At 50.3% G+C, this 15,117-nt stretch overlaps 1 protein-coding gene across 2 annotated transcripts in view; it reads left to right on the top strand.

The window, feature by feature from the left end:
- The window catches only part of GNG12 (G protein subunit gamma 12), a 58,662-nt gene extending 46,272 nt beyond the window's left edge, over positions 1 to 12,390 (top strand). For both annotated transcript variants that reach the window (XM_072128184.1, XM_072128186.1), the window contains 2 exons: positions 4,351 to 4,455; positions 6,392 to 12,390. In XM_072128184.1, coding sequence (XP_071984285.1) covers positions 4,363 to 4,455; positions 6,392 to 6,517 — 219 coding nt within the window. In that variant the 5' untranslated portion in view covers positions 4,351 to 4,362 and the 3' untranslated portion in view covers positions 6,518 to 12,390. The remainder of the gene's footprint in view (positions 1 to 4,350; positions 4,456 to 6,391) is intronic.
- Positions 12,391 to 15,117: the final 2,727 nt, after the last annotated feature.

The raw sequence follows: 15,117 nt of genomic DNA, 5'->3' as shown, positions 1-15,117 counted from the left end.
TTGCTGTCAGTGAATGTGAACCTAATCCTGACGAGCTTAGCCAATGCCTTGCACTTGGTGAAGCCCCCATAGAGCGGCAGCACCCAGCCAGCTGCCGGGGGACCCCCTGGGAGGAAGCTGCTGCTCCTTGTTCTGTTTCCTCCCTTCACTCGGTGACAGATGTAAAATACGAGGCCATTCAGGAGGATTTTCTCATCATTGTGACTCTGATCGCTGCCAAATCCTGATCCTCCCCACGGGGTCACAATGTGGCTGCAGGGACACGAGCTGTTACAAGCACTGCAATCCAAGCTGTTGTCCTCTGTTATCAGCCACCCTGGCAGGGAGGGGCGGGGTAGTCCTGCATCGGGTGCATTACAATCTGCTGACTTGTGAGATGCCAATGTGACTCCGGGGATGGCAGCGGCACGTGAGCTGATGAAACTGCACGACACAGCCCAGACGTGACCCTCCTCCTCCTCCTGACACACTGAAACGAAGTGCAATCCCCGTCACGAGGAGACTCTTCTGTACCGCCGCTGTGTGGTGGGGCCCCGCTGTAAACATTAATGACCCCCCCTCACCGGCTGAGATTCCAGACATGGGGGATTGTATTTACTAGGAAGCGTCTGCTCTGCGGGTAAAGCCGCGTTCACACACAGAGGACGGTGACTGGAATGGTGATGCATCCCCTTCACATGCAAAGGGTTAAGTCCAAGGCAAATCTGAGCAGGAATGTCTGACGTATCCGGATAACCTAAGGGGGGGGCGTCTATTGGATGACTTCTGGACCCCATGAACTTTTATTATAAGGGGATCCTACACCTGGACCCCACAAGAGTTATGGACACATCCACTGCATGGCAAAGGCTCTTCCTATGGCTGCAGGACACCCACCGTACATTGGTGGAGCCCTCTGCCACTGCCACCTGTGCCCATCTGGAGCCAGAATCACTGATTGGTGTGGGGTCCGCAGGTAAACGGGGCGGCCGATTGGCAGGGGGTCCGAATATCGGGCTCAGAGGCAGGTTACCGGATTGTGTGGGTGATGTAGGTGTTAAAGGAAATTTAGATTCCTAATCCTTCATGATAAACCAGGGACATCACTCCTAGATCCAGGCACCGGGACTGTGGGATCATCTTATATGTGTTATCCATGGCCTCCTTCCTACTGACATCAACTTTTGACAATTATGCTAATGAACTGGAAGTGTTCTAGGGGACATTTCCAAATCCATTCTGCGCTGCAGCTTCACAGGCTGTTACACTGTCTTCCAGCTCCCTCAGCCCACACCATCTCCCCTTCCCCGCCTGATGTAATCTAAGAGGAGCAGAGGAAGTTTGAACACACAGTGGGGGGTGGGGGGGGGGCATTACTCTTTGCACAGTGTAACAGCCTGTGAAACTGCATCATGTAGGGGCTCTGGTAGCACCCCACAGAGCCCTTCTGACTCATTAGTATTAACAGTGGATTTTAGAAGACGCGGGGGTCATGGAAAGCAAATACAAGGAGATAACCACAGCCTGGATCTATAACCAAGGCTCCGGCATTTGTTTTACGGGTCCAAGGCAGGACATGTGTAGTCCAGGCGCTGGAGACCGGTGTGGGGTCTGGGTTTTAAGGTGTCAGACCCCAACCGGTCACATCTTGGTGACCTGTGACCTGCCTTATGAAGAGGTCATTAATATGATAATAAAGTGAATCCGCTCTTCAGTCCCGATCTGTCCAGAGAATTCGTGGGTCACATGGGTCGTGTTTCCCTTTCAGTTTTCCGCATCCAGTATAATGCGATCCCTACCAGCGCTGACCTTGTTTGCTCCCCGGTGCTCGGGGCTTTATTGCTTTCTGGTCCAGACATTTCGGCACAGCGATGCAGAACATCTTGGCCCGGTGCCCGCTCCACTTCCTGAAACCTGCAAACTTCAACGTCTTTTCCCTGCTGCCGGGTCCCAGCCGACAGGACATGTGCAGAATTGTGAGCGTTGCTCAACAGGAAACGCAGGAGGGATCCAAGACTAAAGGCTCCATAGTCCCGACATGTGTGGCCCCAAGACACAAGGGTGGCTGTGGCAGGGTGGGCACAATGCCAGCTGCCTCCTCACTATTACAGGACGGGTGATTTCCACACTGCGGCTTCTATCCTAAATGCCTGGACAGCCCCAAAACAGACTCTGACAGCCCCATATACCTCCAGACAGAAGAGCCGGTGTATTCCGGAGGCCGCACACTGGCATGACGGGAACCGGTACATGTGAAACGGCCTCCATGACCCATCCACAGGAACCACCAGATGTGTCTTATTTGTACGATGGGGGGGGCATGTCTTGTTGTGGGGGTGACTAGAGAGATGCCCACCCATGTGACGCTACTATGGCAGTGCCCGGGACAGCTGAGCACTCAGGAGTCCCATAAAGATGAATGGAGGCTCGTGCATGTACCACCACTTACACCTTGCATGTAGAACCCTTGAAGACTACATGGGAGTTTAGGGGGTGCCACATGTGATGCTGGAGGCGCCTCCATTATATGACCTGGAGGCTCATTATCATGGGATCATCAGGTGTCCAGGTCCCGTGCCCTGTAGGTGTCCAGGTCCCGTGCCCTGTAGGTGTGGCGCTGTATTATGTCGGGTGGTTGCGTTATTTCCTCCGTCAGTCATGTGAATAATTTGGACTTTCTCAGGTTTACGTCATGATCCCTGAATACATAATGGACACGAGAGACACATACCTGCACCTCCCGCCCCGCGCTCATTCACCAGTTTATGGGGCTGAGCTTATTCTGTTTGTTTTTTTTTTGCCTGTCATCTGAGTCACAAGCTCCAAATACTGATGTGGGCGTCAGATAATAATCTGCTGCAGATAGTAATGTAGGTGTCCTCAAAGCTCCCGGGAGCGGCGTAGGGGGTCCTTGTGGCTTCCGGGGGCGGCGTAGGGGGTCCTTGTGGCTTCCGGGGGCGGCGTATGGGGTCCTTGTGGCTTCCGGGAGCAGCGTAGGGGGTCCCCGTGGCTTCTGGGAGCGGCGTAGGGGGTCCTCGTGGCTTCCGGGCGCGGCGTAGGGGGTCCTCGTGGCTTTCGGGCGCGGCGTAGGGGGTCCTCGTGGCTTCCGGGCCAGCCGTAGGGGGTCCTCGTGGCTTCCGGGCGCGCCGTAGGGGGTCCTCGTTGGGGCTGTGGTTCTATTGATAAATTGCAATTGGAGTCCTACAGGAAAGCCACCAATACGTGACCCGTGGTTCTTCTGTGGCCACGCTGGTGCCACTCATTCTGCCCATAGATCCCTCCTGTCTCCCATGAACACTCACCTGGGCTTGAGCTTCTCGTGAGGTTATTCGGGGATGTGACCTGGTTTTCTGTCTGGTGTGTGACACACATTCTGTATAAACCTCTCCCAAATATGTCAACTATTCTGCAGATGGTAAAACCTTGTAATCATCTCCCTGGCGCCTAAGAGGTCACATGGCGCCGGAGAGCAGCGGGTGCATCACCCATAGCACCCGGGCTCCCGGCTTCACCTTTACACTGGGATAGCAAATGCTGTGATCTGACCACAAGCCGCTTCCATCTGCTGGAGGGTCTGATGACAGCACTATCTCCCTGTCCTGCTCCTCGTCCGCTGCTGATTGGCTGGATGCCGGCGCTCAGGGATTTCTCTCCAGTGCTGACGCTTGCGCTTTGTAAAGCCCCGAGCATTGCACATTCTGCTGCCCATGTGACCGCGGGATAACACGTGAGCTCTGCGGGGGGCACCGGGGATTGTCCACTACAGCAACAATTCTCCAGGGTCTCTAAAGTGAATACAGAAAATGATTTAGCAAATTAAATGTAACTGTACGCAGCTGATCTGCAGACCTATGTGTCGCCATAGTAACAGACTGCACAGGTTGTGTCTCGTCTGATCCTGCAGTCATATGTTACCCAAAAAACTACTAAATGGTAATTAATGGGCAGAGAAGATTGCAGGACTACACAGGTTTCATTGTAGTCTGTAACCATGGAGACGCATAGCTCTGTGTGCAACCTGCAAGCATAAAATTGTAGAATTTTACTTTGCAGGAAACTTTGCAAAGTTCTCAATCCTCATGCATTATATGTACATCCGATGTGTCTTCTGCACACTTATAGGATCACACGGCCCTAGTTACCCCACTAGTTACCCCACCCCCACTAGTTATACCTCTAGAATAAGTCACCATCAAACAGGATGGGGGGTGGGGGGCTGTATCCACCAGGTGACTGGAGGGGGACGTCTCTACATCCATTGATTGGTCCGGTGCAGGTTCCTCCTCCCCATCGTGCGGCGTCTATTCCAAGCTGCTGTTTTGGGATTTTCCTTTTTTTGTTAACTTTTTTGTTTTCGTTTTTCTCTGACAGATTTCACCAAAGATGTCGACCAAAACGACCAGCACCAATAACATCGCACAAGCGCGGAGAACCGTCCAGCAACTGAAGGTGGAGGCGTCCATAGAAAGGATAAAGGTAACATCATCTCTCAAACTACCCTTATAACCTACCTATAACGGGATAATATTACACTCCCGGCCCCTCCTGACCCTGCACCATGTATCATCCATAACATGTCATATTATTACACTGCAGACATCCCGGCCCCTCCTGACCCTGTACCATGTATCATCCATAACGTGTGATATTATTACACTGCAGACATCCCAGCCCCTCCTGACCCTGTACCATGTATCATCCATAACATGTGATATTATTACACTGCAGACATCCCGGCCCCTCCTGACCCTGCACCATGTATCATCCATAACATGTGATATTATTACACTGCAGACATCCCAGCCCCTCCTGACCCTGCACCATGTATCATCCATAACATGTGATATTATTACACTGCAGACATCCCAGCCCCTCCTGACCCTGCACCATGTATCATCCATAACATGTGATATTATTACACTGCAGACATCCCGGCCCCTCCTGACCCTGTACCATGTATCATCCATAACATGTGATATTATTACACTGCAGACATCCCGGCCCCTCCTGACCCTGTACCACGTATCATCCATAACATGTGATATTATTACACTGCAGACATCCCGGCCCCTCCTGACCCTGTACCATGTATCATCCATAACATGTGATATTATTACACTGCAGACATCCCGGCCCCTCCTGACCCTGTACCACGTATCATCCATAACATGTGATATTATTACACTGCAGACATCCCGGCCCCTCCTGACCCTGTACCACGTATCATCCATAACATGTGATATTATTACACTGCAGACATCCCGGCCCCTCCTGACCCTGTACCATGTATCATCCATAACATGTGATATTATTACACTGCAGACATCCCGGCCCCTCCTGACCCTGTACCATGTATCATCCATAACATGTGATATTATTACACTGCAGACATCCCGGCCCCTCCTGACCCTGTACCATGTATCATCCATAACATGTGATATTATTACACTGCAGACATCCCGGCCCCTCCTGACCCTGTACCATGTATTATCCATAACATGTGATATTATTACACTGCAGACATCCCGGCCCCTCCTGACCCTGTACCATGTATCATCCATAACATGTGATATTATTACACTGCAGACATCCCGGCTCCTCCTGACCCTGCACCATGTATGATCCATAACATGTGATATTATTACACTGCAGACATCCCGGCCCCTCCTGACCCTGCACCATGTATGATCCATAACATGTGATATTATTACACTGCAGACATCCCGGCCCCTCCTGACCCTGTACCATGTATCATCCATAACATGTGATATTATTACACTGCAGACATCCCGGCCCCTCCTGACCCTGTACCATGTATCATCCATAACATGTGATATTATTACACTGCAGACATCCCGACCCCTCCTGACCCTGTACCATGTATCATCCATAACATGTGATATTATTACACTGCAGACATCCCGGCCCCTCCTGACCCTGTACCATGTATCATCCATAACATGTGATATTATTACACTGCAGACATCCCGGCCCCTCCTGACCCTGTACCATGTATCATCCATAACATGTGATATTATTACACTGCAGACATCCCGGCCCCTCCTGACCCTGTACCATGTATCATCCATAACATGTGATATTATTACACTGCAGACATCCCAGCCCCTCCTGACCCTGTACCATGTATCATCCATAACATGTGATATTATTACACTGCAGACATCCCGGCCCCTCCTGACCCTGTACCATGTATCCTCCATAACATGTAATATTATTACACTGCAGACATCCCGGCCCCTCCTGACCCTGTACCATGTATCTAGCATGACATCATCCTGTGGCAGTGAGATCCATAGAGTCTCTGCTCTTGGAGTACATATTCCGGTCTATGACCTCCTCGTCCTGTGTTGTCCCTATTTAATGTATTTGCTTTTATCTTCTCCTCCTTCAGGTCTCCAAAGCCTCGGCTGATCTCATGCGTTACTGTGAAGAACACGCCAAGAACGACCCCCTACTCATGGGAATCCCTGCATCAGAAAACCCCTTTAAGGATAAAAAGCCTTGCATCATATTGTAGTATCTGCCGCAAACATCTCGACTGTCTCCTCTCCACTTACCCCGGGGCAGATCCTTCCTCTCATCACACGAGGGGCGTCTGGTCTCCACGTAAAAAGAAAAAAAAGAGAAAAAAAAAAATTAATCTTCTTAATTCTGTAACAATGAAAATTTTTGTTATTTTTTGTTATATTTTTATTTTAGATTTCATATTCATGGAGAAAAGTCTTTATAAAACCAAACATTTTCTTTGTGGGGGGAGGGGGGGGGGGTTGTTTTTTTCCGCATTCCTGTTGGGTTGTATTTCATGATGATTTTTTTATCTCGTTAATATCGTGCAGCGTCTACTCGGCGAATGTAAAAGTATCGCGGGCGGGGATCTCATTCAGACCAAAGTTGCCTCCGTTTTCTGCGTTGTGGGACGCGGACGGTGTCATCGTGGTCCGGCGCCATAGACCTGATTCTGCCCCTCCAGGGCCTCATTCAGCCTCTGAATCCAGAAAAACCAGCATATTCCATTACTTGCACCCACTTCTCGCATAGACGCGGCGGTCACTTTGTAGAATCCGGCGAAACTTTGTATCAAGCCGGAGAGTCCTGGTCTTACTTACGGTTGTCATAATGGCTGCCTATAGTGTGCCGGCTCTGGAGGTACTCGAGGGGCAACTCTTGTTTTTCGTTGTGGACCAGTCGGCATTCGTTGGACTAATTTTTAGGGTCTGGAGAGTCATTTTTTTTTTCTAAAAGTATTATGGGAAACGGCCGCGCCCCTAGTGTCCTTTTTGGAGACCGTAGGGGGTCACTACTCCATCCCTGTCTTATTTATTAGAGGTCGCTGTCATCCATACAGGCGCTGCCCCACTATAAAGGAGCTTTCACTACCCCACACATGTGGAGATGAACATACCATGCTGAAGGGGCTGTGTTTGGGGGCTCTTAAAAATTTTTTTGCAGAGATCTCAGCCCCAGTATCTGACCATTATAATCCTTTCTACACTCAAAGAGGAGGAGCTGCCGCAGTGGAAGGGGCGTGTGTTATGATTATCTTTTATTATTATCACACACGCCCCCTCCCAGCTCCTCCTCTCTGACAGGGAGAGAAGATTTGATTGATCAGATACTGGGACTGATATCTCAGCAATTGTGGGGGCTGGAAACACAGATTCAGGGGCACTTAGAATTTTCCATATCCACGTGTGTGAGGTGGTGAAAGGTTCTCTTTAAGCAATCCCCTAACTAGTTATTTTTCCATCTAAGGTTTTGGGGGTATTTTTGTGAAGTTTTTGATATAGTGAGGGTTTTTTTTTTTGTTTTTTTTTCACCAAAGAAATGTTGAATGCTCAATGTTCTGCAGTTGCACACGAGGGAGCGGTCACTTTATTTTGTGGGAGGAGAATCTCGATTTGCAGATTTGCTTTATGGACCTATCATCCTGCCCTTAAAGGGGCAGAAGATTATTACAGCATCCGATACGGATCCCTAAGGCCCAGGCTGTGACTCTGTGCCGGGTGAATGGACCGGGACAAGGTGTGACGGAGCCTGGGCTGCACGTGTCACGTCTTACTCACCGGTCTGTGTAGATTTGGGGGGGTCTTGCGTCTCCATCCTTCTCATTACGTCGGTTCCTTACATCAGTTCAGTGTTTCTTAAAGCCAAGTATTGAAACCATTAAAGCCAAAGGACCTTCTTGTACGCTGCCCCCTGCAGCTTGTGCCCCTCTTCCCCTTCATCCGGTGATAATTTGACACCGGTTTTGGATTTTCTTTTAAGCACCTAAAATCGGCCAAGAAACCCTCCACCCCCATCCCGAAAACTGTTACAGCCGGTGCTTGGAGGCGACGCCATAACTGTAGAGACTCCCTCCCTGGTGATTTCTGTGGATCTTCTGTATATTTTATAATAGAACGTCTCCTCTCGTCTGTGTTTTTAATTGGGGGAAGTATTTTATTATGTAGAAAATTGCAAAAATGTGGGGTTTTTTGGCTTTTTTTTTTTTTAGGTGGGGGGGCACTTCAGTGATTTCATGTTCGGGGGGGGGGGGGTGTTGTTTCTATCAATGTGAGAATTCCTAGTACACTCCTAACGTGCCAATGTGGTCACTGTACGGCTACGCAGAGCGGAGAGGGTTAATGTATTTGAGGGTATGATGGGTGTTGTAGTCCAGCACCTGCGGAGCTGCCACGTCTTTACTCACGTTCTGTGGATAAACTTGTGTTATAATAAAATTACTCTGTATTTTATGACTGGGTATCCTGTATCCGCCAAGGTCTCTCTCGCGGGACCGATTGTGGAAAATGTTGGCCACGCCCACTCTCTTAGGCCACACCCATTCGGCAATGATTCACAACCTGTGAGGGACGGCTGAGATATTTGGGTTTTGTGTTGCGGACAATTGCTATATTGAAGGCGGATTTATACGACCACTAAGAGGCAACCTATCGGAGGGCAGATTGTTCCATGGACCCAGTGGCACCAATCGGATCGCTTCTTTCATTTTATATTCCACTTTTGGTACTGAAAAGCTGAATTCTGATTGGTTGGAAAGGGTCAGTTTGCTGCTATGAAACCACTTCAAAAAATATTTGGGGGGGGGGGTACATCTATTGTAATAGAAGCCACCAATCAGGAGAGATTAATGGAAGCGACCAATCACAGTGCGAATCTCATTTCACATTCTGCTGTTTGAAATCTGAGTTTCCTTGGTTATTTCGGGACGGTTTTGATACCTCAGACCCCTCTAGCTTTTCCCCTTCCTCCATAGGACACAAGCCATAGCCTGGGTGTATCCCTAGTAATGGCCGCCGCAGGGGTCTCCAGGGTCATCGCTGTCTTGTTTCTGCGCTCAAGTGATAAGAATACTCTTGTTTTGTGACCAAAGCCAAATAAGGACCTGGAGGAGGCGGTGGGAGATGCTGCCGCTATATTTGTGGTGTAATCAGAGGGGGAGATATCTCCTGTAAACATCCCTGATATCCAGGACAGTGCTAATGGCTGATTGTAGCAGTGACAGGGACCAGGAGTCCTCCAGGGGGGCGGAAGGAAACCTCCAGTCATTCCAGCGCAAGACACTAATGTAACGATCCGGACCTCTGTGTTACCCATGGAGATTCTTAGGAGCCGGGGGTGGACATGTTCTAGAGATTGGGACGGTTTGGGACCGTCAGGGGTGGACATGTTCTAGGGATTGAAAAGATCAGGGGTGGACATGTTCTAAAGATTGGGACGGTTTGGGACCGTCAAGGGTGGACATGTTCTAGGGATTTGAAGAGAGAGAGAGAAATAAGTAGAGTCAAATCAGGTGGACTAGCCCATTGGTGTCCCGGGTCCAAATAGGTGGGAGATTACCTGAGAGAGGCGGGTGGTGCACCTATAGTGGTAATGGCTACTTAATGTCCTGTAACCTGTTCTAGAACTTGGGATGATCAGGGGATGGACATGTTCTAGAGATTGGGACGGTCAGGGGGTGGACATGTTCTAGAGATTGGGACGGTCAGGGGGTGGACATGTTCTAGAGATTGGGACGGTCAGGGGGTGGACATGTTCTAGAGATTGGGACGGTCAGGGGGTGGACATGTTCTAGAGATCAGGACGGTCAGGGGGTGGACATGTTCTAGAGATCAGGACGGTCAGGGGGTGGACATGTTCTAGAGATCGGGACGGTCAGGGGGTGGACGTGTTCTAGAGATTGGGACGGTCAGGGGGTGGACGTGTTCTAGAGATTGGGACGGTCAGGGGGTGGACATGTTCTAGAGATTGGGACGGTCAGGGGGTGGACGTGTTCTAGAGATTGGGACGGTCAGGGGGTGGACATGTTCTAGAGATTGGGACGGTCAGGGGGTGGACATGTTCTAGAGATTGGGACGGTCAGGGGGTGGACATGTTCTAGAGATTGGGACGGTCAGGGGGTGGACATGTTCTACAGAGCAGAACATGTTTTGGAGCTCAAGGTAATCAGGGGTGGACACGTTCTAGAGCTCGGGGAAGTCAGTGATAGAGCAGCACATTGGTCCACAAGGGGTGGTAGGTGTGAGGTAGGTGTATGTATGTATGTATGTATGTATGTATCAGTACACAGGTTATTAAGCTGGAATCAGTGGGTAAAAGTCTCACCAATCGCTCTACAAAAACCAGGAGGATACACAGAGCAAGATTTTTTGGGTACCATATTTCGGAAACCAATGCGCCCCATGATGTATTATACCCATAAAGACTCCTAAATCCTTCCTCTACCGAATCTCCAACCTTATCCCAGCACTGCAATTATCTGATTGCAGAGCGTCCCCCGAGGTCGGCTCTGATCCGTAGGGAAACCAGTAAGGGGTCAACTTCCCTACAGCGCCACCGCAGGTGAACTGGAGTATTACACGACATCCACTCATATCAATGGGTTTTCTGTATAGCAGGACAGGTCGGGCCCTCCAGAGGGAGTAACTGAGGACCCCCCCCCCCCACCCCGTTATCCCAGAATTCCCGGATAGGGGCCGCTGATCAGGAATGTAAAGCGCCCTCCAGGCCCCCGCCATCTCTGATCCCTCAGCCAATGCCACGGATGGACTGTAAGCGGTCGCTGACTGTCTCTCCCCGCCCCCTCTCCCGTAGCCGCCGTCTGTGTTTTTTGTCTTAAACCTAACCAAAAAAAAAAAAAAAAAAACACTATTTGCCATTTTAAGAAGTAAAAAAAAAAAAGTTATTTTTTGCGCCACTTTTTAAGCTTATTAAAAATAAATAAATAAATGTTGAATGTGATTATTATTTTGATGTAATTATCTTGTTAAGTCCTGTGAGATGATTGGTGCACGGCATTGTGGGTAATGGGGGGGGTGTCCGTTCTGTTTTCTCACTCATCGTGTTTAGCAAATATTTTTGGATCATCAAAAACCTGAATCTGCCGATCTCCCGGACGACGAGTCCTTTCTTTTTATTATTCAGCTATTTTTGTAATCTATATTTTTCTAAACTGACAATTTCACAGGAAATTTATAACCTTTTCAATAACATTTTGTATACCCCCCCCCCCCCACCCCCACCCCCTGTATCGGCCTTTCGGATGCTAGTGGGGAAAGCCACGGCGGTCCCCGGTGTGGAGCACTGGCAGCCAAGGGGTTAATGCTATTTGTACCAAAAGAAACGGTTAGCAGGAAGTGAACGCGGCACCTGCACGGTGGCGGCCATTTTGTTGGTTGGATTGATTAATTTGGTCTGTAAGTGGATGAGTTTTTCGTAGCAGCCAATAAGAAGACTGCTTTCACTTTCCAGAGATGAGAGATGGAAAATGATTGGTTGCTTTGTGCAGAACCTTATCCAACAAGGTCTCATTCATAAAATCCTAAAACTAGTCATTAGAAGTTGTGGCCGAGTTATTTCACACTCTGGTTAGAAACATTGAAGTGAATTGGCATTATGCAAAAAAATCATCCCTTTAAGAGCGCTCCGGCTTTATAATATCTACAAGGGTTTTATCAGAATTAGAAAAACATAGAGCGCCCCCTCTGGGCTCCTGGTGGTGATTGGTATTACAGCTGCAGTACCACACACAGCCAGCGAGCAGGTGCGGGAGAGTTTTTGCTTCCTTCCAATGTTTTCCTAATTCTAGACAATCCCTTTAAGGATACTCTTGCATCCATTGGCTGAATTTTGGCGCCAATGATAATATTTATATAGCGCCATCATATTCTGTAGCGCTTTACAAATCCCGGCGGACATATACAAAGACTAATAACATAGTCCTATGGAACTACAGGGGGTGAGGGCCCTGATCCCAAGAGCTTACACTCTATGAGACGACCAAATGGCTGCACCCGGTGGTAGTCGGCGCCCCGTTCACTTTGGCAATGATATAGTTAACAAAAAAAAAATCCTAGTTTCTCTCTTGTTTCTGGGCTCCTGGGGGTGGGAGTTACAATCGCCGATCGCTGGGGGATGCTTTTGTATGATTTGTCGGTGAATGTTGTTCTTTCGTTCTCGTGTTTTGGCGAAGCGCAGCAGATCGTTCTCGATTGTGACTCTGTTAAAAAAAAAAAAACTTTACCATGAAAATACATCAATGTTGTAGCCACCACAGCGTCTTGTGTCATGTTTTTGGGTCTTCACATCATATTAATGATAAGTATTTAGAGGGTCAGGGGGTCACCTAATGGGGGGGGCAAACATTGTATGCCCCGCCCCCCTCTATGGCCAAAGGTTAGAAAACATTGTTAGCATCTTCCAAAAACAGCGCCACACATGTCCGCTGGCTGGAATTGGCATTGCAGCTCCATCCTATTCCTTCTAATCTGAAGGTCTCACTGAAAAGATCAGCTCAATTCCATCTTTCTAGCAAGAAGAGAAGATTAGTGAGGTGTCAGATTACACAGAGGCCTATGGAGAGGGGAGGGGGAGCAGTGAGGTGTCAGATTACACAGAGGCCTATGGAGAGGGGAGGGGGAGCAGTGAGGTGTCAGATTACACAGAGGCCTATGGAGAGGGGAGGGGGAGCAGTGAGGTGTCAGATTACACAGAGGCCTATGGAGAGGGGAGGGGGAGCAGTGAGGTGTCAGATTACACAGAGGCCTATGGAGAGGGGAGGGGGAGCAGTGAGGTGTCAGATTACACAGAGGCCTATGGAGAGGGGAGGGGGAGCAGTGAGGTGTCAGATCACATAGAGGCCTATGGGGAGGGGAGGGGGAGCAGTGAGGTGTCAGATCACATAGAGGCCTATGGAGAGGGGGAGCAGTGAGGTGTCAGATCACATAGAGGCCTATGGAGAGAGGAGGAGGAGCAGTGAGGTGTCAGATCACATAGAGGTCTATGGAGAGGGAGCAGTGATGTGTCAGATCACACAGAGGCCTATGGAGAGGGGAGGGGGAGCAGTGAGGTGTCAGATCACATAGAGCTCTATGGAGAGGGAGCAGTGAGGTGTCAGATTACACAGAGGCCTATGGGGAGGGGAGGGGGAGCAGTGAGGTGTCAGATCACATAGAGGCCTATGGAGAGGGGGAGCAGTGAGGTGTCAGATCACATAGAGGCCTATGGAGAGGGGAGGGGGAGCAGTGAGGTGTCAGATCACATAGAGGCCTTTGGAGAGGGGAGGGGGAGCAGTGAGGTGTCAGATCACATAGAGGTCTATGGAGAGGGAGCAGTGATGTGTCAGATCACACAGAGGCCTATGGAGAGGGGAGGGGGAGCAGTGAGGTGTCAGATCACACAGAGGCCTATGGAGAGGGGAGGGGGAGCAGTGAGGTGTCAGATCACATAGAGCTCTATGGAGAGGGAGCAGTGAGGTGTCAGATTACACAGAGGCCTATGGGGAGGGGGAGCAGTGAGGTGTCAGATCACATAGAGGCCTATGGAGAGGGGGAGCAGTGAGGTGCCAGATCACATAGAGGCCTTTGGAGAGGGGAGGGGGAGCAGTGAGGTGTCAGATCACATAGAGGTCTATGGAGAGGGAGCAGTGATGTGTCAGATCACACAGAGGCCTATGGAGAGGGGAGGGGGAGCAGTGAGGTGTCAGATCACATAGAGGCCTATGGAGAGGGGAGGGGGAGCAGTGAGGTGTCAGATTACACAGAGGCCTATGGAGAGGGGAGGGGGAGCAGTGAGGTGTCAGATCACATAGAGGTCTATGGAGAGGGAGCAGTGATGTGTCAGATCACACAGAGGCCTATGGAGAGGGGAGGGGAAGCAGTGAGGTGTCAGATTACACAGAGGCCTATGGGGAGGGGAGGGGGAGCAGTGAGGTGTCAGATCACATAGAGGCCTATGGAGAGGGGGAGCAGTGAGGTGTCAGATCACATAGAGGCCTATGGGGAGGGGAGGGGGAGCAGTGAGGTGTCAGATCACATAGAGGCCTATGGAGAGGGGGAGCAGTGAGGTGTCAGATCACATAGAGGCCTATGGAGAGGGGAGGGGGAGCAGTGAGGTGTCAGATTACACAGAGGCCTATGGAGAGGGGAGGGGGAGCAGTGAGGTGTCAGATTACACAGAGGACTATGGGGAGGGGGAGCAGTGAGGTGTCAGATCACATAGAGGCCTATGGAGAGGGGATGGGGAGCAGTGAGGTGTCAGATCACATAGAGGCCTATGGAGAGGGGAGGGGGAGCAGTGAGGTGTCAGATCACATAGAGGACTATGGGGAGGGGGAGCAGTGAGGTGTCAGATCACATAGAGGTCTATGGAGAGGGGAGGGGGAGCAGTGAGGTGTCAGATCACATAGAGGCCTTTGGAGAGGGGAGGGGGAGCAGTGAGGTGTCAGATCACATAGAGGTCTATGGAGAGGGAGCAGTGATGTGTCAGATCACACAGAGGCCTATGGAGAGGGGAGGGGGAGCAGTGAGGTTTCAGATCACATAGAGGCCTATGGAGAGGGGAGGGGGAGCAGTGAGGTGTCAGATTACACTGAGGCCTATGGGGAGGGGGAGCAGTGAGGTGTCAGATTACACAGAGGCCTATGGAGAGGGGAGGGGGAGCAGTGAGGTGTCAGATCACATAGAGGCCTATGGAGAGGGGAGGGGGAGCAGTGATGTGTCAGATCACATAGAGGCCTATGGAGAGGGGAGGGGGAGCAGTGAGGTGTCAGATCACATAGAGGCCTATGGAGAGGGGAGGGGGAGCAGTGAGGTGTCAGATCATATAGAGGCCTATGGG

This window comes from Engystomops pustulosus, chromosome 10 (assembly GCF_040894005.1).
Source record: "Engystomops pustulosus chromosome 10, aEngPut4.maternal, whole genome shotgun sequence".
Lineage (NCBI taxonomy): Eukaryota > Metazoa > Chordata > Amphibia > Anura > Leptodactylidae > Engystomops > Engystomops pustulosus.
Note: the sequence above shows the minus strand (reverse complement) of the source record. Positions and strands in the feature narration are given on the sequence as shown.